The 27,987-nt window shown below is 44.2% G+C and overlaps 1 protein-coding gene across 1 annotated transcript; it reads left to right on the forward strand.

Moving 5' to 3' along the window:
• ATP6V1B2 (ATPase H+ transporting V1 subunit B2) lies at positions 1–27,987 on the forward strand. The gene is made up of 14 exons (XM_070952258.1): positions 1–124; positions 16,419–16,474; positions 17,583–17,681; positions 18,454–18,547; positions 18,692–18,769; positions 20,261–20,400; positions 21,697–21,798; positions 22,058–22,155; positions 22,399–22,522; positions 23,763–23,913; positions 24,566–24,648; positions 24,861–24,965; positions 25,254–25,383; positions 25,772–27,987. The coding sequence occupies exons 1-14, from the start codon at positions 1–3 to the stop codon at positions 25,912–25,914; spliced, it is 1,527 nt and encodes a 508-aa protein (XP_070808359.1). The 3' UTR covers positions 25,915–27,987.

Here is a 27,987-nt window from a genome sequence, read left to right on the forward strand (position 1 = left end):
ATGGCGGCGATGCGGGCTATGCGAGGGATGGTGAACGGCGCCGTCTCGGAATTGAGCGGCGGAGGCGCGACGCGGGATCAGGCGGCCGCCGTCACCCGCGATTACATCTCTCAACCCCGCCTCAGTGAGTATGGGGGCCCGGCAGCGCCTTAGTTCCAAGAGAGCCTCTCCTTGTAGCTCTTGATGGAGCTGGAAAAAGACGGGGGGGGGGGGCGCAATTTGGGTCACCTCCGCCCGGGATCCCTCGGATAGGCTCGGCTTCTTCTCTCCCGAAAGGAGGAAACCTAAGATTTGTTCATTGGGCAAGAGGAGAGGATCCGCCTGGGTGCAGCAGGTCCAATTTCGGAGCCCTCTATTGGATTGCAAATCCCATGTTGGCTGGGGATGATGGGCGATTTTGTCTGTGCGTTGTGATGATGCTGGGGGGCGGGAGAGAGGGCGATGCAGGAGCTCTTCTTGGGTGCGGGCTGGGATGCAGCCCCTCCTTTTTCAGATCTCATCCTGGCATCAAAAAGGGTGCCCCTTCCTCCTGCTCTGTGCATTTTCCTGGGAAGGGAATGCAAGCCTTTCTTCCAGAGGTTTCCATGCCCCAAAGCCCTGCAGTGAAGACCAGACCTTGAACCCACAGCGAGGCCCAGCTTCTGCCTCCTTTTCCCTGCTTTCCCGACATTCTGCAGGAAGAGCCTCTGTGTGACCTTTCGGATTTCTCTCCAAGGATGTTGAGCATCTCTTCCTTGAATGCTCCCTAGGTTGGCATCAGACCCACGGGGCACTCCGGGCTAGGCCTCCTTGCACACACAAAGAGCACTGCAGTGCCAGTTTCTGCTGGAAGCCCTTCCTTCCAAGTAAGGCCAGTGAAATCCAGGATGGCTTATTTTCAAGTAAACCTCCCTTAGCTAGAACAATGTCCAAGGGTAGGGTAGATTGCCATAAAATAAAATAAATCCCAAGGTGAAGAGATAATTTTGGGAGTGGGGAGGCCCAAAGGGGGCTATATTGCAACCTGCAGGATCAGATAAGCTTTTTTGTGGCACTCCATGCCCATTCTCTTAACAGTAGATATGCTTCAGTAAATAATTCCTCTTCTGTAATTTCCTTGGTTTTAATCTGATGCAATAACTCACATGATTTTATCAGTTTTTCTTATCCCCTTCACGTCTTTCTCCCCCATTTTTTAATATGGACTGCCTTCTCTTTCCTTGGTCAGCTTATTCCTGCGGGATGATTTGTGCATGAAAGAAACCACTAGAATGCTCTCATTCCATCACTGACGGATGGTCTTTGCCATTCTTATACTATTGCTGCCCCTTGAAGCTGATACTCTTTCCCTGCCTGGTTTTTCTTTTCTTTTCTCTATCTCTCTCTTTCTTAAAGGTTCAAACAGAACCATCCTTGTTTGCTATTAAAACAAGAAATGAGAGTGAGAGATTGTGAAACCTTCTGACTAATAGATTCTGGCTAAGCCTCAAGATCATGTGACACACTGCAGGCTTGCGTGAAAGCAGCCAGTGGAAGCAAGATGGCTCTGGCACTCTCAGAGGTTTCACTCTCACATCCCAGTGTGTGAAATGCTCTAGGGATGAGACACACTTTCTGGTCTTTTAGGGTCTCTTTCTTTCTTTCTTTCTTTCTTTCTTTCTTTCTTTCTTTCTTTCTTTCTTTCTTTCTTTCTTTCTTTCCCACTCTCCGAGGACTCTGGGCGGCTTACACCAAAGACAGTATACTAAATAGCATATTGCCCCCTAACAATCTGAGTCCTCATTTTACCCATCTCAGAAGGATGGAAGGCTGAGTCAATCTTGAGCCGGTGAGATTTGATCCGCTGATCTGCTGAAGTAGCAGTCAGCTGAAGTAGCTGCAGTACTGCACCCTAACCACTGCGCCACCTCCACTCATTGTAGGTTTATTGTTGCCAGGTGAAATGAAGGAAAGATAGAAATGAGTTAATTTAGGAAGAGTTCCAACATTGTTGCATGAGACAGTTGGTTTTATTCATTTCAGCCTGATCTGGAATTGCCTTGGTTGCCTATAGATCAGGTAAGGGAGAGGAAATGTAGAGGCCGACCACTTCACATTGTTGAGCTAGCTGGTTATTTGGCAACTTGCCGCCCAGCTATAATGGTCCTCCTTGCATAAGGTGGTGTGCAAGTTTACTGTAGACAATTAAATCTGATGTAAAGTGAAATAGGCTCAGTTATTCACTGCGAAATTAAGGTTGGTTACTATTCAGATCAGAACAGGGATGTTCCTGATGCTGATCTTGTTGCTGAAAATCAAAGGCAGTGTGACAGCAAATAAAGTTTTACAATTGTGGAACTCCCAGAATGGGGATATCCTGTGTTGCAGCAGTGAAAAATAGCTTCATGGATCCCATATAGATACAAGAGTGGAATTCCAACAACAGAGAAATGTTTTTTAGAAGCACATTTAGTTTGCTTTATGAAGATACCTTTACCTATATAGAGGTAATTTCCAGGCAAGGGTAAAGAAATCTAATTATTTAGATGGAAAGCAAGGTTTCTCTTTTTCTTAGTAGTATCTCTTTTCTCTCTTTGCATCTCCAGAGAAGATGTTGCTGAGGAAGCTGTGAAATGTTATACTAAAATTACATTAGAGATAATTCCTTAGTTGAATAGAGGCTTGTATATTCTCCCATTCTGTCTTTTCAGCACCTCCGTGATCCTGAATCTACAGTATACCAGTAATAGTATTATTTCCCTGTGCTCAGAGATGTATCTTGTATTTATGCATATTTTTATTTTTTTTATAAATAACTCAAGGTGTCAAATGTATCTAATACTTCTTCCCAGCTCCTATTTTAATTTTGCTAAAAGAAAAATAAATCTTTCCAGTCTTCAAGGAGCTCACAAACCATATTGGCTGTGCTGCAAAGCCACACATTTTAGCCCCAGAATTGTTTACTTCCAAAAGTGCATTCCAAGCATTTTTATATTTCTAGAGTACAGGACTTAGCCTTGTGCTTCGGTTGCAAGACTGCTCACGTAGGAAGGAAGAGTTAAGCTAAGGTGGTGGAGAAAAGGGGACTTAGAGTGGGCAGCAATGAATAACCTCAAGACTTTGCTTTCTAGTAAATGCATTATTTGTGGCTATCCTCACTCACGGTTGCATTTGTTTTTAAGAATATGTAAGACTTTCCTGTGACAGAAAATGCCATGCCCTTGAGATTTAAAATGTACATATCAACCAAAAAATGTTGCCTTTGGCCAATCCTTGGTGCCACAAGCATCCAGATATCTTTAGTTAAGGGGTACAGCTTTTAGATATGGTTCTTCATCTTCAACAGAATGAGAGAACGAGATATTTCTGGAAATTGAGGAGACAGATGCAGATGTTGGATGTGGAGGAAATTCATTCAAGCAGGAGGTAATCCACTTCCTTTCTCAGATAGTACTGCAAACTAGGATATAAATAAAAAACTAAGCCTGGAGTTGGATACTTGAGGCTCATCTGATGTGCCTGCAACTCCCTTTGCTGAAAGAACTTCAGTGTGTTTGCCAGCCATGTTAGCCAAATTTGGAAGCATTGGTTGATATTAGCCACATGGATTCTACTTGATCTTCTGTGGCTGGTGATTGCTTTCTTAGAAGCGCAGCATCCTTATTGTAGACTGGAAACCAAATATTTGGATTTTTGTATGTGCAAACACACAGGAAGGAAATTAGATTGTTTGGAGAGTGACAGGAAATAAACCCTTCTCCCCAAAGAAGTGGGAAAAGAAGACAAAATGTTCAGGAGTTAATCATAAGATTTATATTGTAGTTGTACAGAATTGGCCTGGAAAGCCACATTTTAACTAACTTCAAACTCTTTATTTGGGGAGGTTAGGGGTAAAATTGGGTGTTCGTGCCCACAGTTCTGAGATTTGTATATTATTTCTGCAGTTGCAAGAAATATGTTATCTAGGATAACATATGTAAGACTGTGCTTATGTTATAAATATTATCTGAAAATTATTGGTAAATTTACTGTTACAAAGTTAATAAAACAAGCCTGCTTTCAAACAGCATCCTAGATCAGTGATGGCGAACCTTTTTGGCATTGTGTGCCAAAAGTCTGAGCGCACGAGCGCTCCCACGTGCCGACACCCATAATGCAATGCGCGCCCCCATTTGCGCATGCGCACAATGATCCCCCTGCGCATGTGCCCCGCTGCGCATGCGCATCCCCAAACATTCCCCCCCTCCGTGTTCTTAATGGAGGACAACTAAGTACCCGGCCCGTTCCATGGCGAGACAGCCGTTCCCTGGCCAGCGCATGGGGTTGCCAAGATGGCAGGGCCAAGTGCACTGCTGGGGAAGCTCTGAACGTGCAGCTTGCCTGGGCTCCTTTCTGCTGGGAGCCACTGTTCCCTCCCACCTGACCCCCACCACTGCCTGTGGTTGGGCCCATCATCCGACCCCCGTCACACCTGCTGCACCGCCAGCCGAGCCAACACCAGGGAAGGAGCAGCAGGCGGGGCAGCCAGCCACCCAGCCAGCAAATGCTGCCCCATGCACCTGAGCTGGCTGGTCGCTCTTGCCCTTCCCCCTGCAGCCTGCGGCTCCCAGTAGGGAGGAGCCCAAGCAAGCCGCCACGCAGTTGGGGCCGAGAGCACTTCTGCTGTACGCCGCCATCCCTTCTCCGGGGAAGAAGCGAGCTGCCGGAGGAGCAGGGAGCTGGTCAGGCGGCCTCCTCCGACCCAGCTGGCCTGCTCGCCATGATGCTGGCAACAGCGGCGGCTTGCTTTCATGCCCCGAGCGCAGTACACAAACTTTCCCCTTGCTTCTCAAACTTTGGTATGGGGCTGAGGGCGGGCAGGAGGCAGAGAGGAAGGAGCAGGCAGCTGCTATGTCTCAGGGCTCCAGGGAAAGGTGGCTGAAAGCTCCATGCGGAGGCCGTCAATCACGAGCCCCAGGGGTGCCTGCTTCCAAGGGAATGGCTCAGCTACTTTGAAGCGAGCGGCTGGGAAGCTTCTTCACGGAGAGAGGGACAGACGGACGCTGCACTTTTAGGGGGGGTGGCACCACACACCTCCCTTTCTCTCTGGATGACTCCGATCCTGGCCCTGCCTCTCCTCAGCCTCTAAGCTCTGGAGTTTGCCGCTCTCTGCAGCTCAGCGCTGTTTTCAATCGGCGAGTAAGGCAAGAGTGAGCTCAGCGTACATCTGCCTGTCTCTCGGCTTCCTGGCCGCTCACTTTGACATAGCCGAGCCATTCCCTTGGAAGCAGGTGCCCCCGGGGCTTGTGATTGTCGGCCTCCACATGGAGCTTTCGGCCGCCTCTCCAGGAGGCTTCCTCACCGAGAGACAGGCAGATGGAGGCATGAAATCCTGAAATCTTTTGAGACTAAACTAAAACTGATACCTGAAGAATCTGAATCTCTCTCTCTCTCTCTCTCTCTCTCTCTCTCTCTCTCTCTCTCTCTCTCTCTCTCTCTCTCTCCCTCTCTCTCCCTCTCTCTCTCTCTCCCCTCCTCCTCCCCACCCACCCCTCTCTTCCTTCTGAAAAATTGATTTGGCAAATAAGCACCCCAGTCCCGATCTCTCCTGAGAGATTTAAGGTTCTTCTTAGTCTCAAAAGATTTCAGAGCATGGAAAAGGAGAAACTCTGGCTGCCCTTCTGCTCCTTCCCCGGCATTGACTCAGGGACACAACTGTGAAACCCATCCGGAATCGAGGGGACTTTGAAACAGAAACGCGATCATCACCCCATGTCCTCCTCAGCTTGCAACAGATGGCTCGGGTGGGCGCAAGAAGGCGAAGCCGGTAGAAGTGGCTGCTGAGCGCAGGGTGTGTGTGTGTGTCCTTGGGACGCAGAGAAGCCAGTTGGGTTTGGATCGTGGGATGGGGGGTGCTGAAAAGTTAACTCTCTCTCTCTCTCCCCCTCCCTCATCCCCCTCCAACCACCTCTCTCTTTTCCTTCCAAAAAATTGATTCGGCAAATAAGCACCCCTGTCCTGATCTCTCCTGAGTAGCCTTCAGACATGAACACACATTAATTTACAGGAGCCTCTACTTTCAGCAACCCTATCCAGGCGCTGGTGGATGGCTATGGCGGGGATCTGCAGAGAGTCGAGGGTTAACTTTTCAGCATCCCACGATCCAAACCCAACTGGCTTCTCTGCATCCCAAGGAGACACATACACACTTTTGCTCCTTCCCCGGCGTTGACTCAGGGACACAACTGGGAAACCCATCTGGAGTCGAGAGGGGATTTTGAGACAGGGACACGACCATTTCCCCACATCCTCCTCGACAGATGGCTCGGGTGGGGCGCAAGAAAGCGAAGCCGGTTGAAGTGGCTGCTGAGTGCAGAGTGTGTGTGTGTCTCCTTGGGATGCGGAGAAGCCAGAGAAGAAGGGCAACAGCAGCTCCTCCTCCTCCCCCTGCCAGCCTCACCGTAAAACTTGGAGTTTGCTTTGTGGGGGGGGGGGAGAGAAAGTCCTGGTTGGGGGGAGAATCCTCTTTGCAGAGGCAACGGTGGCTCCTCCTCCTCCCCCTGCCAGCCTCACCATAAAACTTGGGGTTTGCCTTACGGGGGGGGGGGGAAGGTCCGTGGTGTCAGTGACTCTAGCCACACTCTGGAGAAGCGCCGTTAGAGCCGGTCAGGCAATTTCCAGCATGGTCTGTGCTGGCGGGGCGCAGGGCTTGCCTACATAACTTTACCAGCAAAGAGCCAGCGGCAGAAGGCTGTTTGTGCCAGCAAAGAGGCAGTGGCGCTGGCAAACTTATGTAGGGAAGCCCCATGCCCCAGCTCTGTGTGTCTGCAGAGCTGAGCGTCTGGCATCCTGCTTCTCTTGCTCTGGCCACCACCTTGCACACGGCTGATCCGCGCTCCAACGGGGTTTTTCCGGAGTGTGGCTGCAGTCACTGGCATCACAGACGTCTCTCCCACCAGCACCTTTCTCTCGCCCCTCCCTTCTTCCCCCCCAGTAAGGCAAACCCTGAGATTTACAACGAGGCTGGCAGGGGGAGGAGGAGGAGGAACTGCTGCTGCATCTGCAAAGAGGATTTGCTCCCAACCAGGACCTTTCTCTCCCCCCCCCCCAAGGCAAATCCTGAAATCAACAGCAAAGCTGGCAAGAGGAGGAGCCTCCGCCTCTGCAAAGAGCATTCCCCTCTTTCTCCCCCCCCCCCCCGCGCTGGTTTGCCGGCACAAACGGCCTCCAATGTGGATCCCAGGAAGCGGCTGTCAATTGCATGGCCAGTGCACATGCGTGCTAAGAGAAGCTGCCCAGAGGGCATGCGTGTACCGGGAAATAAACTTCTGGTTTCAGGTTCACGCATGCACATCAGCCACCTAGTCTTCTGGTTACTGGTGACCATGCGTGTGGGACGATCAGCTGGGCAGCTGATCTTCTGGTTTCTGGCACAGCCGCCTGTGTGAAGTCCTGCTGATCATCGCATGTGCACCAGTAACCAGAAGACTAGCTGGCTGGTGCGTATGCGTTCACCAGAAATCCGGAAGAGGACCGGGCACCACTGTGCGTGCCAGGCAATATGGCTCCGCGTGCCACCTGTGGCACGCGTGCCACAGATTCGCCATCACGGTCCTAGATGTTACCTTTTGAGGGATCTTTAAGAGACTGGGATTTGCACTTCGGCAAGATTTTAGTAGAAATATTTTGCAGTTGTGCAATAGCTGTTAAGGATATAGCTAACACCCAAATGTGGTAGAGAAGGAAGGAAAAAATCTTGATTGCTCTCCAGTTGCTATGAAACACACACACATACACACACACTGTAGATATCTGTTTTACCACACACATCTTTTGAGCAGCAGAAGAATATGTACAATGTTAAAACATTTAAGGTTAGAGTTAAAAAAAAACCCAATTGTTTTAAAATATTTAAAAGATGTACACTTTAACATTGTTTTGATTTAAAACCCAAGTATTATCAACATAATTGGTGATATTGTAAAAACGTCTTTATTATACACCAAAAACTTTGTTACAAATCCACCAGGCATGTAAATATTACTGTGTTGACACAACACAGGTAGCATACTATCATATTTGCTATAAATAGTTTCATATAGCTGTTCTTCCAGTTAAGTTTGAGACATCCTCATGATAATCCCTAGCACAAATAAACAATGATAAATTTTACTTATGTAAAATGTTTTAATCTAGATGCAAACTGTACCATTAAAATTATGACGGGATTCACACATTATATTAAGCCAACCACCAAATACAATGTATTATGTGAAGCCAACAAAATAATGCTATGGAGTAGATAACCTGATGAGACATTTTGGATAAATAAGAATCTGGGTTTACCTTTCCCGAGATGAGAAGTGAGCCCAAAATTTCTGTTGCTAAGTAAGACATTTGCTGAGTTAGTGTTGCCTCATTTTATGACCTTTGTGGCCACAGTTGTTAAGTGAATCACTGTAGCTATTTAAGTTAGTAACACAGTTCTTAAATGAATCTGGCTTCCCCACTGATTTTCATTGTCAGAAGGTTGCAAAGATGATCACATGACCCTAGGACACTGCAACCAGCATAAATATGAATCAGTTGCCAAGCATCTGAATTTTGATCAGGTGAGCCTGGGGATGCTGCAATGGTCATGTGAAAAATGGTCATAAATACTTTTTTCAGTGCCTTTGTAACTTTAAACAGTCACAAAATGAACGGTTGTACATCGAGACTACCTGTAGCATCTAATGACCATGCTGAAGGGAATTTTTGAGCAAAACGTCTGGAGGCCACCTTGGTTTAAATTGTCACAAAGACAAAGTGGGGTGACTAAGGAAGAACAGATTTATTCTGTCCCTCATCCAATTTGTAAATAGCAATAACAACAGTAGGAGCAACTAAAGCAGGCTTATAACGTAGCTACTAAATCGGTGAAAATCATTGACCAAATGGCTAATCTCTTGTCTACCAAATCTTTAATTGGATTTGAGTCTTGTTGGATTCCATGAAGATTTGTGCTTAGGTGTGACCTTCACAGGACAATCCCTTTGGCATATTTTAAGTATCACTATTATCTAGTGAGGTTTATTTCTAGATAATTATGGATTGGATGCAGCTTCTTACTCAGTTATTCTGTTCTAGAAATAATCTGGTTTGTTCATCTTTTCCTTAATTTGGGGGGATGGTGATTAATGATTACTCTTTCATCTTGTGAGCCTGATAAAACCCTTGTGCTCTTTGAAGTGCTTCTCTTTTTACAGTCATGTGGTATTAAATTGAAGCTTTTGCTCGGAAGGATGATAAAGGATCCTTACATCTTTGTGCATGTTCTTTTTCACCTCCTCCCCCATCCCTTATTCATTATACAATGTCTCAAACTTCCTTAATGAATAGATTGTTGTAAAATAATTCCTGCACACCTTTTAGCTGCATCTGTGAGCCCATATGAACTTTTTTCATATCACAGAGATAGTTGAATTTCTTATAGCCATCTTGACAATGGGAACAGGTCACAGTGCTTCACAGAGTTTTATTTATTTACAAAATGAGAGGGTATGTATTAAGTCAAAATGTATGATTGGTGGAGGTAATTCTTGAAATGTAGCATGATGGATGGATCCAGGTTCTTGTGGCATTATAAGCAAACCATGGCTTCGATTTGCTATGAAATCATCCCTTTTCATTTTAAAACCCTTATTTAAGGTATGGCATGTTATATATGCTCATCTAACTGACTTGTTTGATAAAACTTGGTGTAAGAACCTGGTCATACTATTTCTGAGCAGACAAATATTAGAAGACAACCTCATGCCTTATACATTATGGTAACCTAACCTGCAAGAAATTAAGCCGTGCACATTTTAATCTTCAGAAGCTTCTCATAGACAAGCTAAAGTGGACAGAGAATTCCTAAAACCCACTTCCACTACTCTAGTCAACAGGTGAAAAATCTAAGGCAGTGGTTCTCAACCTTCCTAATGCCGCGACCCATTAATACAGTTCTTCATGTTGTGGTGACCTCCAACCAGGGGTGGGTTCTAAATTTTTTTACTATCGGTTCTGTGGGCGTGGCTTATTTTGTGGGCGTGGCTTGGAGGTCATGTGACTGGGTGGGCGTGTTTAGCTGGTCATATGACTGGGTGGCCATGGCTATGTGTATAGGGACTACTCAGAGGGCTGAAAAAAGTCATTTCTGACAGATCCTCACACTTTTGACTGGTCCTCACACTTATGACCATCCTCACATTTATGCCCATTGTAGCATTCTTAACAACTGTGTCAATCATTTCACCACTACTTCTCTTCACCATGGTGACAAGATAGGGCGCAAAACGTAAAATGTGAGGACAGTCGTAACTTCAAGGACTGGTCAAAAGTGCGAGGACCAGTCAAAAATAACTTTTTCAGCCCTCTGAGTAGTCCTTGTGCACAGAAGGACTACCCAGAGGGCTGAAAAAAGTGATTTCTGACAGGTCCTCGCACTTATGACCGTCCTCACATTTATGCCCATTGTGGCATTCTTAACAACCATGTCAATCATTTCACCACTACTTCTCTTCACTACGGTGACAAGATAGGGCGCAAAACGTGAAATGTGAGGACAGTCGTAAGTTCAAGGACTGGTCAAAAGTGCGAGGACCGTTCAAAATAACTTTTTCAGCCCCCTGAGTAGTCCATATGCACATAGGGACTATCCAGAGGGCTGAAAAAAGTAATTTCTGACAGGTCCTCGCACTTTTGACCAGTCATCATTTATGCCATCATTTATCTTCTAGTCCAGAGATCTCCAACCTTGGCAACTTTAAGCCTGGCAGACTTCAACTCCCAGAATTCCCCAGCCAGCTATGCTGGCTAGAGAATTCTGGGAGTTGAAGTCCACAAGTCTTAAAGCTGCCAAGTTTGAAGACCTCTGAGCTAGGGCTTTGGGGCCAGCCTTTTGGGGAGGGGGTCCCATTCAGAGAGAGCCCCTGCCTCTCAGGAAGCATCAGGCCCAGGCAAAGAAAGTTGCCAAGGTTGGAGATCTCTGGACTAGAAACCTCCAAAGGTCCCTTCCAACTCTGTAATTCTGATATTGACAAGCAAGAACAGTTAAGTTACTTAAATCCTCCAGAGCAGGGGTCCCCACCCTTTTGGACCTCAGGGACCACCAAGTTCATAATTTTAAATTTCGCAGACCACTAATACGAATCCAGTGCGCCACTTGCTGAAGCACCTGGACTCCCAGTGACGGGATAGGGTCCTTCAGGCACTCTCCCCCCCTCTTTCTCTCTCTCTCCCCTCTCTCTCATTCTCTCTTTCTCTCCCCCCTCTTTCTCCCTCTCTCCCCCACTCTCTCTCATTCTCTCTTTCTCTCCCCCTCTTTCTCTCTCTCTCCCCCACTCTCTCTCTCTCTCTCATTCTCTCTTTCTCTCCCCCTTCTCTCTCTCCCCCACTCTCTCATTCTTTCTCTCCCCCTTCTCTCTGTCCCCCACTCTTTCTCTCTCTCATTCTCTCTTTCTCTCCCCCACTCTCTCATTTTTTCTCTCCCCCTTCTCTCTGTCCCCCACTCTTTCTCTCGCTCTCTCCCCCTCTTTCTCTCATTCTCTTTCTCTCTTCCCCCCCCTTTCTCTTTCCCTCTCTCTCCCCCACTCTCTCTCTCTCATTCTCTTGCAGGGGGCCGATCTGGTGTTTGCAGTGGAGAGCAAAATCCAGCTTCTTCTCTCTGCTCTAAGTGCAGCATCAGGATTCCGCCTTGATATATTTGCGGCGCAAGGCAGCCCTCGTTTCCTGCCGACTCGGAGGGGTAAATAGCGTCTGGTTCGGGGAGCAGCTGGATTTTGCTCTCCATTGCTCTCTCGGCCCCCTGCAAGCTCTCATCTCTCGAGAAGCCCAACCAAAGTTTCCCGCACCACTTCAGGGAGCGCTCCTCGAGAGACGAGAGCTTGCAGGGAGCTGAGACAGCAATAGAGAGCAAAATCCGGCTGATCCCCAAACCGGACGCTGTTTACCGTTCCGAGTCCCAAGCGGCAGGAGAGGAGGGCTGCCTTGTGCTGCAAATATACCAAGGTGGAATCCTGATGCCGCACTTACAGCGGAGAGAAGAAGCCGGATTTTGCTCTCCATTGCAGACACCAGATCGTATTGCACCACCTGCAAAAATGCAAAAATTTCCAAATGTATCCATACCCTCTAACAGCCCACCTGATGTTCAACTGTTGTCTCTCAGGGAGGATACTTGGCCATCTTCATGCTTGAAAGGATTCTACAGTGTAACAGCAGATGTCTCCCACCTTGGCGGGAACTTGTGGACTTCAACTCCCAGAATTCTCCACAATTCCCCAGAATGGGCTAGGCAGGAGTTGAAGTCCACAGGTTGTAAAAGAGCCACAATTGCCCAGCCCTGGGCTAGGGTAAGCTGACGCCGCAGGTGGAAGGCGAGGGGCAGGTGAGCCAGCAATTTAATAAACTGCTTGGTGTGCTGCAAGGCCAATAAATTGCAAAAAACCACCGAACCGTTTGTTAAATTACTGGCTCGCTCGCCCCGCCCCACCCCCACTACTTATTGGCAAGGGGGGGGGCAGCCAGCAATTTAACAAATGGTTCGGCCAAACCACCTAGAACCGGCAGAATCCCACCACTGGTTTGTTTCCCTCTAGCCATCAGCTGGGACTCCGGAGGCAGCAATAGATTGGGAGTGGGCGGGGTAAGCAAACGGCCGGCGATCCAACAGAGCAGAGAGTGAGGGTGAGTGAAGGCGTGGGGGGGCGAGAGAGGACTTTGGTGACCCCTGTGAAATGGCCATTCGACCCCCAAAGGGGTCGCGATCCCCAGGTTGAGAACCGCTGATTTAAGGGTTATCATCCAGTGAATAAATGAATGAAACTTGGTGGTTGTTTCTAGTTTCCTGGTGGTTTTCTTTAAAGGGCGAATGAGAGAGATGCTCTAGAATTATGAGTTCCTGAGAATCAAGGATTTTATGATGATTCCTCCAATTTTTAAAAAAATTCTGGACCCATTCAGGAGAAGCAGATACAGGTCGTCCTTGATTTACAACCACAATTGAGCCCAAAATTTATGTTGCTAAGTGAGAAATTTATTAAGTAAGTTTTGCCACATTTTATTACTTTTCTTGCTACGTTTGTTAAGTGAATCATTCTTCTTCCTAGCGTATTCCCGCTGGTGCAGGGTCTGCTTTTCGGAACGCCACTTTACACGGTCAGCTGTGTCTCCAGGGCACAGGTCCACGGCTTGTTAAGTGAATCATTGCAGTTCTTAAATTGTTAACACAGTTGTTAAGTGACTCTGGCTTCCCCATTGACTTTGCTTGTCAGAAGGTCGCAAAAGATTATCTGATAGCCCGGGACACTGCAACCTTCATAAATATGAACCACTTATTAAGCATTAAATGTAAATCACATGAATCGGCGATGCTGCAAGGGTCATAAGTGTGAAAAATGGTCATAAGTCACTTTTTCAGTCCCATTGTAACTTCAAAAGGTCACTAAATGAACTGTTGTAAGTTGAGAATTATCTCTATAACACTTTAGTACTAAGTACTAAAGTACAAATGGATTGTCTACTGTAAGGTATAAAGAACTAGGCACCCAATAAAATAGCCCTCTTCTTACAGGAGGGACATAAGTGTGAGAAACTTCTTTGGCAGAAGCATTAAGCCAGGCAAAGGTACAGGGATCGAGTTCATATCTAGTATTACCGGTAATTCCTTTATGTTTACTTTTTATTGGTTTAATTGTACCGTATTTTTCAGAGTATAAGACGCACCTTAATTTTTGGGGAGGAAAACAAGAAAAAAATCCTACCTCTGCCTACCAGCAATTAAGGTGACGCTGCTTTATGCCACCCTCCTCCTCCTCCTGCAAGCAAGAGGTGCCTCAGAGACTTGGCTGGGAAAGAGGGTGTTGATTACTGAGAAGTTCTTTTCCAGAAAACGTATCAGGGTGCTCCTGCGATCTGCAGGGACTACTCGCTTTCTCCCGAAGAGATCCCTCGCATGCTCTGGGGGGAGGGTCAGAGCACAGACTGATAAACAAACCTCTTCAGGACGGTCTGGGGGGGAATCTGCCTGATGGCTTTGGTGAACAAGGCGGGCCCCACGGTTCGCAGCTGGTCACCCCTCTGGCCGCCCAGCCATCCCGATTCCAAAGGAAATTGTTTTTGGGTGTCAGACCCGCGATCCCCTTCCCAATTCCAAACACGGGGTGTGCAGAGGCAAAAAAAGTGCATCACGTTTCAGGCAGCAGATCTGGCCAGGAGGAAAGAGAAGGTGAGTCTGCTGAGAAGGAGGACTAGGGCACGCGGCTCTGCAATGTGCAACAGGAAGAAAAGCATTTTCAGGCAGCAGCGCAATCCCCTCCCCGAATCCAAAACAGTTCCCAGTTCTCCGCTGCACATTGCAGCAGAGAACTGAAATGCGGCTCTGGGAATTGCATTGGGGAATCCGGCCAACAGGCAGCGGTGGCTGGAAAGGAGGGGCGTTTCACTTTAGGGGCTCCCGCTCAGCTCAGCTCGGCTCGGCTCCTGGGCACAGAGAGGGCTTAGGAGGCGGCAGCTCCTCACATTGCTGGAGAGTGAAGTCATCGCGACCATTGTCTTCCGTGAGCTGCTCGCTGGGCGGCCAGAGGGGTGACCAGCCATGAACCGTGGGGCCACCTTGTTCCCCGAAGCTGCCAAGCAGATTCCCCCCCCCCCCCCGGCAGACTGTCCTGAAGAGGTTTGTTCCACAGGCTGTGCCCCGACCCAGATCCCTGCCGCCTGGAATTACCCGAAAATGTCCAAAGGGTGAGGGCTGGCAAGCGGGGCTACATTCAGACTATAAGACGCACCCAGATTTTCACCCCCTTTTTGAAGGTAAAAATGTGTGTTTTATACTCCGAAAAATACGGTAATTTCCTTGGTATGAGTTCCCCAGAATCATTGAGAGTTTATTTATTTGACTTCATAGACTCCTAAAGGGCTCTCTGAAACTCCTAAGGCTTCCCAGACCACCGTTTGAAAATTACTGATTTAAAGCAATATGTGAATCAAATTTCAGTTTATGTGCAATTATTCTCCTTTTTTCTGCTCCTTCTTTATAGGGACTGATGGTGGCAGAGATAGTGCTCTATAGCAGTGGCCCCCAAGCTTTGGGGCACCAGGGACCGGTTCCATGAAGAGAGGTTTTTCTGTGGACCAGGGGGAGGGGGAGGCCTGATTTCATGTGTTGCTGTATCCTGTGGATGGGGCTTCGCTTGTTTGCTCAGACCAGTTTATGGCATGCTGCAGACCAGTGCCAGTCCACGGACCAGGGGTTGGGGATCCCTAGTCTATAGCACATTTTCTTAGGAAATATAAAATGAATACATTGGTTCAAACCGGTTGATCCTTGAAAGTGTCATGAATAAGAAGCAAAATGAAATAGTAACACATCTCCAGACATGTGTGGGCCCAACTGTGGATAGTTCAGATCTCCTTAACCTAGAGTAAGAAACTCTGGGATATCAAATGTCTGCCTCTGATTGCTTTCCCACTACCAAGTGCTCAAGAAGGTGCGGATAACTGATGCCAGTGCAAATGAGTATGATCTTTCCCAGCTATTCATTTAAGGAAATTCTGGCGCAGAGCCTTCGCATACTCTGAGAAGATTGCAGCTTCTGACTTGTTTCCTTGTGCCAGAAAGTTTGTCCTAAAGATTAAGGATCTGCAGCTATTGAACTTGTGGTGATCCCCCAGCCCCCAACACTTTTGTAGCAAAGGGTGAAACAAAGAAGGCTAGATATACTCAGTCTTGACAATAACACACATCCTTTGAGTTAGTTGTCAGCAACTTTAGAGTTGCATAGCAGGTTGATAGTCTGTTTATATGATTTTATATTTTCAGAGACTGGAGGCAAAAAAGCAGTGGCATAATAAATATCTTTAGGGTACTTTAGCTAGCTCACAATACAGATTGTCCTCAATTTACAACAGTTGACTAAATGAGTGACCGTTCGAAGTTACAAAAGCACTGAAAAAAATGATTTATGACAATTTTCCCCACTTATGACTGTTGCAGCATCTGCATGGTCATGTGATTTACATACGGATGCTTGATAACTAACTCACATTTATGACAGTTGCAGTGTCCCGGAGTCATGTGATCCCCTTTTGCGACCTTCTGAGAAGCAGAGTTTACTGAGAAACCAGGTTCACTTAACGACCATGTTACTAATTTAAGAACTGCAGTAACAAATGTGGCGAGAAAAGTTGTAAAATGGGACAAAACTCATTTAACAAATTTCTCACTTAGCAACATAAATTTTGGGCTCAATTGCAGTCATAAGTTGAGGACTACCTGTAATTGGCACTCCATATCTAGCATATGACTCAGCTAGTTGTGATCTCTTTTCCAGAGATGATCTATCAAGCATAAGAATGTGTTTGATGTTGTTGCATAGCCTCCATTATTACTTAGTAAATTTGTGTAAATTTTGACTAAGAATGTGTTTTAACATCTTTTCTACATTTTGGCTTTTCAGCATATAAAACAGTATCTGGAGTTAATGGACCGCTCGTAATCCTGGATCAAGTGAAGGTAAATTTGGGATTGTTGATATTGTAATGAAAATTACATTCAAACCAATGTATGGACTCTGTGTCCACACCATCCTTGTGGACACAGCATTTCTCAACAGGTTCAATACAGACATGCAAATCTCATCCCATCCTATGCAGTAAAATAACATTCATAGACAAATAACCGATGGGTTTATTTACAGAAGCCTTTGAATATTCACATCAAATACAAAAGCATTATCAATTTCACTGTGGATTTTCAAACATGAAAAGTTAGACCGCCCTTTCTATTTTTTGCATCTTCCATCTGATATTGGACTAGCAACAGCATCCAGTGCATATCTAATTTTGGTTGGGAGTTTGCAGTCTATCACATTTTAAGAACATCAGTTTCTGGGATGAGAAAACTAGATAATTTTATCCCTTATCCATAAAATGCTATAGTAAATTTTCACTGACAGGTGGCTGTCAAGCCATTGCTATGGCTGTTAGAATTTCATACTGAATGCTTGTAAAAATGATATTGGGAAAAAACACTGGTCTATAATTATGTCTAACAATTCAGTGTTCCCTTAAGTTTTTTCAGGTTGTAATTTAACCCAGGGTGGATTTGATTTAAATCGACTTGATTTAAATCACGATTTAAATCATGATTTAAATCACTAGTAAAAAGGCTTTATTTAAATCAACTCGATTTAAATCATAATTTTTAAAGAGCAACTGTCATCTCTGCTACTCCTTTGACCCACTGTTGACTCACCGATAGTCCCAGTGTTGCAGAATATACAGCCTCATGCTACATAACTAAGCTCCATTTCATGCTGAATAAACTAAATTGTTTATGTATCTTAAATAGAAAACTATCTTACGATAGATTTTTACCCCAAAAGTTTTTTATTAAAATAAATTCGATAAAAATAAAAAAAATTCGATTTAAATCAAAAAAATCCGATTTAAATCAAAAAAATCTGATTTTTTTAAAAAAAATCATTGATTTTTATCCACCCTGATTTAACCTTTACATTTGAAGAAATGACCTAGATCATGTTCTGTGCTTTAATTTTGTGTTCTCCCCTGCTCTTAACAAAAATCTCTTGGCCTAGTTGATTGTCATTATTGTTACTTAGTTTCCCAGGTATGCAGAGATTGTGCATTTGACACTCCCTGATGGAACAAAGAGAAGTGGACAAGTCCTAGAAGTCAGTGGATCCAAAGCTGTAGTTCAGGTAAATTGCTTCCCAGTCATATTTCTAATTTTGCAATGAAAATAAGTTATCTGAAGTAATAGGATACACCCTTTTATAGGTAGTCCTCGAGTTATGACCACAATTGAGCCCAAAATTTGTGTTGCTAAGTGAAACATTGTTAAGTGAGTTTGTCCCATTTTACGACTTTTGTTGCCACAGGTGTTAAGTGAATCACTGCATTTGTTAAGTTAGTAAGGTTGTTAAGTGAATCTGGCTTCCCTATTGACTTTGCTTGTCAGAAGGTCGCAAAAGGGGATCCAGGACACTGCAGCTGTCATAAATATGAACCAGTTCCCAAGCATCTGATTTTTGATGCTGCAATGGTTGTAAGTGTGAAAAACAGTCATGTCACTTTTTTCAATGCCGTTGTAACTTTGAATGGTCACTAAATGAACTGTTGTAAATTAAGGACTGCCTGTATTCTTACCTGCTCTTCTAGGGTCCAATATTTTTTTTACATAAGATTTTACATTGAGCTTATTAAACTGAGCTGTAATATTTCAGAAACTGTGTGCCTCCAGGCTTCTTATGAAAGAGAAGTACATTCAGTTTCTGGTCTCACAATATTTTTGTTCCAGGAAAGCTTAACATAATCTTATTTCCTGTTGGGTTTGGAATTAGTTTCCCATCAAAATAGTCTTGTGACAATAAAGCTATTTTTGAGCTGTTGAAGCTGGAGCCTAAAATAAAGGACAAGAATAATGCTATTTTTGAAACAAAAACACGAAGTAAAATATTTGCCCTTTTCTAGGTGTTTGAAGGAACTTCGGGAATCGATGCTAAGAGAACATCTTGTGAATTCACTGGGGATATCCTTCGAACCCCGGTGTCTGAAGATATGCTCGGTAGTATCAGATTTTGTTTATTGGATGAAAACTTTATATGTGACTTGTCCTGATATCTTATTTTGTATGCAGTATGGTAGCTTCTGTGGTTAATAATGCATCTCTCTCTCCCTCCCTCCCTCCCTCTCGTTTTGATCTTTGTAGGACGTGTGTTTAATGGCTCAGGAAAACCTATAGACAGAGGTCCTGTAGTCTTGGCCGAAGACTATCTTGATATCATGGGTATGTTTAAAATGTTTAAGATAAAAATATAAATTTCTCACAGGAAATGGGTTTGCAGTTCTTTAGTAGTAGTAGACTAGTATAATAAAAGAAACAGCTCAGGAAAGCAGAACTGTGTGAATGTTTAGTTGCAAATATGGAGTCAAATGGAATATGATTAAAACACCCATTCTAATCAAATTGCTGCGATCCCATCACATCAGTTGAGGTTTGCAACAGATTTGAGAATTCAGTGAATAAAGTGATCAATTTGAAGATTGATTTGAAGATTTGTTGTTGCATGCATTCATCCAAATGTTTAAATCAATTCAAAAATTGACATGTGGAATCCAAATCATATCACAAACTAAAATTAGATCTTGGCTTATTTGCACATCCCTACACAAGCTAGAAAATCAACAGACTTCTTACACTGTCTCTTTTCAAAGGTTGACCTTATATTCTAAAGGATATTCTAACCCATTGATAGCAAGATCCAGTTTCAAGGCCTTGAAACTTTTAACTTGCTTTAAGTGATTATGAGAACTGGACATTTCTTGGGTGAGGTCTTCAAGGAACCAGAATTGGCTCATTACTGTGTAGTAATTTAAATAATAAAAATGCAGTGTGGCCTCAAGCTTTGAAAGTACCCCACCATCTTTAGAGGCTGTCAATTAAGAAGGAGCTTGCAGTTAGTAACTCACACAAGACCTTTCTTTGTATAGATCAGGGGTGTCAAACTCAAGGCCCTGAGGATCTGGCCTGCAGGGTGCTTAAATCTCGTCCTTAGGCCAGAAACAGCGAAGGATCGGTCCACAGTGCCTCTGCCAGTGAAAATGGAGCTCCCGTCCCCCCGCTGCTTTCATTGGCAGAGGGTTGCAGGAGGCCGTCGTGGCCGAAAATGGAGCCCAGGGAGCTCCCCTGAGATCCATTTTTGCTGGCAGAGACTGCAGGAGGCCGTCACGGCCAAAAACATGCACCATGAGCAACTTGGCCAAGGAGAGCGAGAACAGCAGCCTTGAGGAGGTATGCACAGCCGGGCACCCCCTCGGGGAAGCTGGGCTTTGGGGTCCTGGTGCCCTGGGAGTTCAAGGGCCGGGCTGGGCGCTTTCCCTCTGCTGCCTAGGGCTCTGGACAGCCTGCACTGCCATCCAGGGGTCCTCTGCGTGGCCTGAGAGGGATGGTGAGGCTCCTCTGGAGGACAAGGGTTTGGCAGTCTCCCTGGTCTCACCTTCCTCCACTGGAGACAATGCATGCCCCCAGCCCACACCCCGGCCACGCCCGCCCAGCCCCCCCCCCCCCCAAGGTCAAACAACCCTGATGCCGCTCTCAGATGAAATTGTGTTTGACACCCTTGGTATAGATGCTTCAGAAATATCCACTTCTTTAGACAAATTGCTTGAACTGTAACATGGGTATGTTGGATTTTAATATTTTTGTGGGAAATGCTGGTCATGCTTTCTTCAAAAATGCAGACTAAAACGGACTATTTTTCCCATTAAAATGAAATAGGTCAGCCTATCAATCCTCAGTGTCGAATCTATCCAGAAGAAATGATTCAGACTGGCATTTCTGCTATAGATGGTATGAACAGTATTGCCAGAGGCCAGAAAATCCCCATTTTCTCTGCTGCTGGATTGCCCCATAATGAGGTAGGGGTTTGAATAGTGTTTTATGGAGTAATCATCTCACTTCCTCCACTCGGAGATGACCATATGGTTGAATTCTTGGACAGATCAAAAAGAAGAAGAAAAAAACTGGAGGCCACTCTCTAGCAAGTCCTTCATGGAGCTCAAGTATAAAGACAAGCTTAAAAATAAAACTCTTTAATAAATCCAAACATTAAGATAGATCAAAACATTAAGCTAAAATCATACTGAAAGCTTAACTCCATTATATTTCATTTAAAAGCTGTATGAAATCCAAGGATGCCTTCTTGGATATGCGGAGAGGCACTTCAAGTAAATGTTACACTTCTCCACAAAATGTGGTTCACAACGGGAAGCATCCTTTTACAGCCACCTCATCTCCCTTTGCAGAAATTCTTGAAGGATATGAGATGAAGACTGACCTTCAGAGATGTGGCTTTCTCTGTTCTTGAAGTATATTTCAGTCTAGTAATTTTTTGATGAAGTGACTTGCTTTGTAATCCAGTTTTTCCCCCAGAACATCATTATTCAGAGATTGGATAGATAGATCACTTATATGCCTACATATCTGAACTATTACTCATCATTCTATATTAGGTGTAATCAAACCAAATATAAGCAGTCTTTGATTTATGACCAGTTGCTTAGCATCCATTCAAAGTTATGATGCCCAGGTTATCCAGCGGTCCTGTGATCATATTTATGGTTGTTTGCAGGGTCCTGCAGTCATATGACCACAATTCACAATTTTTTTTTACTTGGCTTCTGGCAAAAGGTATCCATTGCAGGCAGTGGACTTGCTTAACAACCATGGTGTTCACTCAATGACAAAATGTTGTTGTAAAATCAAGTTGGTCCCATGATGACCTCCTTAACTGACATGACTTACAACTGTCATTCTGTGTCGGGCACAAAGAATCAGGACCACATTTTAAATTCTAGTTTAGCCGATTTATTGTTCATGCCTACTCACAAGAATCTAGTCAACTAATGGTCAAAACTAAATTGGCACTAAATAAGAGTTAATAGAATTCAAGAGTAATTGGACTTGAATCACTTGTGAGAACATAATGACTAGGCTGATTACTCTCTTGACTCCATCCTCAGTCTCTGCCTATGTTCTCCTACATTCTGGGCTCAACAGAATAATGCTATCAATTATAGTCGCAAGTCAAGGACTACCTGTATTAAAGCAGTTACCCTCATAAATGACACTTGGATAGCATTATCATCTACATTCTTCCTAATAATCAACTCTTTATTACACTGAAATCATTCATTGCCATTTTTTTATCCCAGATAGCGGCTCAGATCTGTCGTCAGGCAGGCTTGGTGAAGAAATCCAAAGATGTGGTGGACTACAGTGCTGACAACTTTGCCATTGTATTTGCTGCAATGGGAGTAAGTAATTAAATGCATGCAAAATTATTTTCTCCTTCATTGCTAAGAAAAATGGGCACCTCCATGGGAGAGTAATTTGTCCCCATTACTCTGAGACAGCTGCCAACTTTTAGCAGCACTTTTTTTCCCTTTTTGCTAAAAAAATTAAAATCGGGGGAAAGGACAAAATTTACGAACATAGTAGGCATCTTTATAAGTATACAGTGATATTTTCTGTAAGCTGAGTTTGGGTCGACTTCATCTCCTTGCTTTACTCCAGGTGAACATGGAAACAGCTCGGTTTTTCAAATCTGACTTTGAAGAAAACGGGTCCATGGACAATGTGTGTCTGTTCTTGAATTTGGCTAATGATCCAACGTAAGTGGACTGGAATCTTCATTCTTGGATTTTGTCTGGAATTAATCATATTACCAAAAGTGGGGCCTTTAATATTAATTGTGTAGGCCTTCATGGAACATCTAAGCATCTATTGGTGACTGAAAGAGGAGTGAAGTCCTTGGAGCACTGGATGCATTTGTCTTCTCATTATGTTCAGATAGTCTTCAGACAGAAAGCAAGTCCTTCACTTTGGCATAATTCGTTTAATGTTATTTTTTCCAGCATTGAACGGATAATCACTCCTCGACTTGCGCTGACCGCTGCAGAATTCTTGGCTTATCAGTGTGAAAAGCATGTGTTGGTCATTCTGACAGATATGAGTTCCTACGCAGAAGCTCTGAGAGAGGTACATATTTACCATATTTTTCGGAGTATAAGACACCCTTTTTCCTCCCCTAAAAGAGGGGGAAAATTTGGGTGCGTCTTATACACTGAATGTAGCCCCGCCCACCCGCTGGCCCTCACCCTTTGGCCTCTGCCTCTCAGCAATTTACCTCCTTGCGGCAGGCAGCAAACTGCAAACAGCACGTTTCAGCTTCAGCACAGCCTGATTAGCACAAGCAGTTGATTTTTGGATCTGCCTCCTGACCCTCAGCTGTTTCAGATTGCAGGAATTTGCCATTGCCTATTGCCACCTGGGCCTCCTGCAAGCAGGCAAATGGCTGGGAGGCAGATTTTTTTTTCTTGTGCTAATCAAGCTGTGCTGAAAACGAAACTAAAGCAGGCTGTTTGCTGCAAGGTAAATTGCTGGGAGGCAGAGGCAGAGTTATTGTGAGTGTTTTATGAGTCTTATTCTCTTCTTTGTGTCATTTTGTTGTAAAATTTCTGTCTAGAATCAACAATTAGCTGGAATTTAAAAAGCATTTCACTAACTTAATTAAAATGTTACCTGAAGGAAAATAAAGAGAGGGGAAAAAAGCTTTACATCTAACAGATTGTGTGCTAAATAACTTACTGATTCTGATTACAATACCAATCTATGCAAAGAAAAAAACTTAAAAACAGTTCCAAACTGGTAAAATTTCATATTATTTCCCATATCCATACAGTAGTGTATATCATGTTTTCCTCCCCAAAAAAGGTAGGTGCGTCTTCTAGTCTGGAGTGTCTTATACTCTGAGAAATATGGTAGTCTATTGATTAGACAACTGTTGAACTGTGCAGCCAAATATTTTCTCCAGTTTGAATTTTCTAGCTTGTAAGGCACAAATTTAACTAAGAATCTGAAGGTCATGGTTTTTTGAGAAGAAGAATTACTGCAGAATATTCTGACATTGTTGTCTTTCATATACAGCATGAATGAATTCAAAAGGGCATTTCGTAGAAGTGTGCGGTATTCAGATCCTCAGCGGGTACGAAAACCTGTTGCATGCCCATCAGCTAGACTCTGGGTTCAGGAAAATCTTTATGTTAAGGAGGTGGCAACAGTCTTAATTTTCACAGAGAGATCAGAGGGATGAAAAGTAGTGATCCTCTGGTGTGCAGGATCAAAGGCTAAATCAGAAAAGGGTAGCTTTGGGAGCAGAAGGTGTTTTTTTTCTTGCTTCTGCTGGTTATTCCAACCTGTTTACCTTCATATCCCAAAGGTCTCAGCTGCCAGAGAAGAAGTCCCAGGCCGGCGTGGTTTTCCTGGCTACATGTACACAGATTTGGCCACAATCTATGAACGAGCTGGACGAGTAGAAGGCAGGAGCGGGTCCATTACCCAGATTCCCATTCTTACCATGCCCAATGATGGTAAATTCTCTTTCAGGCTTATTTTTAGTCCTGAAACTTCTCCCAACCTCTGCATCTGATGCTACATACCTTGCCCTGCAGGCTAAGATTAAATGCATTAAGCCTGGTGGGCAAACATTTCACAATTCAGATACTAGTGCTATGAGCATCTGGGCAGCTATGTTTTGTAACTCTAGGAGTTTCTTGCACAGCTTTCCTAGGCAAGGGACAGGTTTTCTCCCAACATTTGGTGGTTCTTGCTTTCCCCAGCAGAAGAATTTATTCTTCATTAATAGATCTTTGTATTTGGATCGCCTTTCCTGTTCCTTCTGCTTAGGCAAGTGTGTCACAGTGGCTGGATTCAAGCTCAGTAATAAATAAACCATAATGGCTGGGTTCATTGAACACACACTAAGATATAAATAGCAATAGCACTTAGACTTATATACCACTTCATAATGTTTTAAGCCCTCTCTAAGTGGTTTACAGAGTCAGCATATTGCCCCCAACAATCTGGGTCCTCATTTTACCCGCCTCAGAAGGATGGAAGGCTGAGTCAACCTTGAGGCTGTGTCAACCTTGAAAATCAAATAGGTTGTATGTGAAACAGATCAGTAAATGGTCATGTAATTTGCACAGAAACTGAAAAGCTTCGATGCAACTTCTCTTGCAGATATAACACATCCTATTCCTGATTTAACGGGATATATTACCGAAGGCCAAATCTATGTAGACAGACAGCTGCACAACCGACAGGTTAGTATTTCATGTTGTAAAATGCTTTGTGCCTGTTATATATGAAGTCACTGGTTTGATTGTCCAGGAAGGAATTATCAAAGAGCCGGTCTATTTGCCATCTCTTCGTTCTGTTCACTTTTCACAGAGCCGCCTTCAGTCCATCATTTCTTCCCTGGAAGTCACATTTCCAAATTTTCAGAGCTGTTGTTAAAACCTGGTTCTTTTTCCAGATTTACCCACCCATCAATGTACTTCCTTCTTTGTCTCGATTGATGAAATCTGCTATTGGGGAGGGAATGACCAGAAAGGATCATGCTGAAGTATCAAACCAGCTGGTAAGTGGAATTACTAAAAGAGGTCCATAATTCCTTCATTTTGTTGCATTAAAAAGCTTCCTTTATTAGATTTATTTTGTTTACTTATGGAAAAAAATCTTTAATAAAAAAACCAAGCTCTCAATTTTTTTAATGAGAGGTAGGATCCCAATAAATCATAAGTATATCTAATTGCCTTTCATGCCTAAAATAATCTCAAAATTCCTATGAAGCTCATATTGCTTGAAATATGGAGACATGTTTCTTAATAGACTTCAAAGTGTTTTGTTTTGTTTTGTTTTTGTCTAGTATGCCTGCTATGCCATTGGGAAGGATGTCCAAGCCATGAAGGCAGTAGTAGGAGAAGAAGCACTTACTTCTGATGATCTTCTCTACCTTGAATTTCTGCAGAAGTTTGAGAGGAACTTCATTGCTCAGGGTAGGGATTGTCTTTCATATTTATTTATTTATATCTTGCCTTTATTATTTTTACCACTAAAGCAGAAAACACATATGATACTCCTTCCTCCTCCTATTTTCCCAACAACAACAACCCTGTGAGGTGGACTGTGCTGTGAGAGTGGCTGGCCCAGTCACCCAGCCTGCTTCCATGCCTAAGGCGGGACTAGAACTCATAGTCCCCTAATGATTGGCCCAAAGTCATCTAAGCAGTTTTCACGTCTAAGGTGGGCCTAGAACTCACAGTCTCCTAGTTTCTAGCCTGGTGCCTTAACCACTAGATCAAGCTGACTCTCGGATGACAGGGGACAGTGTTGCTGTTTCATTTGGATCTCAGCGTGTGACCCTGCTCTCTGTTATTGTTTCAGGGCCCTATGAAAACCGCACTGTTTATGAAACACTGGACATTGGCTGGCAGTTGCTACGTATTTTCCCCAAGGAGATGCTGAAGAGGATTCCTCAGAGCACTTTGGCAGAGTTCTATCCCCGAGACTCCACTGCAAAACATTAGCTTGCTCCTTTTGCTCCCCCCCCCAAAAATACTGGATTTTTCCCCCTTCCCTTGTGTTGATGTTTACTTGTCAGCCCTGTGATTAAACCAAGAATAAGTGACATATTTGTGCCAGTGTTGCTGATGTTTTAAGATGAAGTTATAACAGAGTTTAAAATACTCTCCTTTTCAAACACTGGTATGTTGAGTGGTTTAATACACCTGGGAGGAAATGGTATATTTTCAGAATTATCTTTGCTTTCCTGCAAGGGTTTTTTTTTTCTTCTCCTTTATGTGGTCATGAAGAGCTGGCTGCCATGCCATTTTCGGACTGTTGGGGCATAAGAAAAATCATCTAGTAGTGGAGGGAAAAGCTAGACCCATCAAAAATTGAGAAAAGTTGTATTCCTTGTCCACTTGGGAGTTTTGGTATTTGGGAGTTACTCCACTCTTAAGCCATTCTGCAAACAAGTGGGCAAGAGAAAGCCATCCACCAGGTTACAGTGGCTACTGGTAGCATTTCAAGCCCACAAAGCAGCATTGGCTTCAGCTACTATATGGCTAGGAAATTGCCCAACAGTGATTTTGCAATATTTGCACATCCTGTTGCTTGCCCAGAAAAAGTACATGATTCCTATCTCTTCTGTGAAAACATGGCCTAAGACTACTTTGCAGGTGGCCAGTCCCATTGCCCGGCTGCATATTTACAGAGTTGTAGACGTAAATACGAAACAGCAGCAAAACGGGAGTTTCCTCCTCCCTTTTTTTCCTATACTTCATTGCAAAGTAATCAAGGCAGAGGACAATGTTGGCGAGGGTAAGGATGCCTGCAGCTAACGAGTATCTTGTTTGGTACAGCATTGGTCTTCAAAATATGAGGGGTCCTTGGTGCTCTCTGACCTGGGTTGTTTTCTTGCAGACATTTCATTACCCAAACTAAGTAACATCATCAGTGCTAGTAAGGAGTGTGGTTTGCTGTCGGTTTATATTCTAGTGGTTTGCCCTGTCAATGTTGTTGGAGATGATCTTAGAGATTATTTGGTTGGGTTGTTTACTGTGCGTGCTTTGGCAGTTTTTTGATTGGGTTATCAAGAAACTGCCAAAGAGCCAACAGTAAACAGCCCAACCAAATGAAGACCACCCCACCAACACTGAGAGGCAAGAATCTCTGCAAGAAAACAAACCAACTCAGAGAGCACCAAGGACCCCTCATCAATCCTGAGCTAATTTTTTTTCCTTTATTAGTCTTCAAAATACTCTGAAAAAGGCCCAATGTTTTCCAACTGCAGCAGACCCTTATGTTTGAACAAAGCTGAAGAGCCTTTGCTTGAAATATGCATGGATTGTTTCAAAGTTTAGACCAAGGGGTCCTCTTGTTCAATCCCTAATGATCCAGAAAGTAAGAAGGCACACTGAACATGCAAAGGGCCATTTTAAAGTCTGTTATTGAGAGACCCTTTGGAAGGTATTTAGGTTTGAACCCTACTCCAACCTTGGATTTTTCTTTAAACCATCTTCCAAAGGTGAAGTTCACTAGCCATTGAGCACAGTTCTAAACATTGCTTTGGCACTAGTCAGCAGATGTGGTTGGCAACCCAATGCTTTTGTAGAATGGGCTTGCATGACTTTCAAAGCCTAGAGGCAAATACGAGGTACATTTTCACCTTGGTTTTGGTTTCCAGCCTATTCCTGGTGGCCTCTACCAGCACTCCCAATTTTGGTGATCCAGATCACAAAACTACAGGACAATATCCCAGATCCCAGTTGGGTGTTGCTTGGAAAGGTTTGTGATGATTAAGGCTGCAAAGACTGTCGATCCCAACATGTCACCCCTTTGGCCCCCCCGAGCTTTGTCCTATGCAGATCTTCTTTGTACTGTTTTGTTCTGTGTGCTCTGTAACTTGGGTGCAGTAGCCTCCCCCCCCCCCACTTTTACTCTTAATGCATTCCATCAAAGTTGTGTCAATTCTATTTTTCTCTGAATCTGGGGAGGGTTGGGAATCATGGGGATGGGGAAATAGCATGGAAATATTTTAATGTAAAAAACTGTGATACCTGAGTAAGTTAAACATGATCAATAAATGTTAAAGAAAA

This window comes from Pituophis catenifer, unplaced genomic scaffold (assembly GCF_029215685.1).
Source record: "Pituophis catenifer annectens isolate HBS135680 unplaced genomic scaffold, rPitCat1.0.hap2 SCAF_12, whole genome shotgun sequence".
Lineage (NCBI taxonomy): Eukaryota > Metazoa > Chordata > Lepidosauria > Squamata > Colubridae > Pituophis > Pituophis catenifer.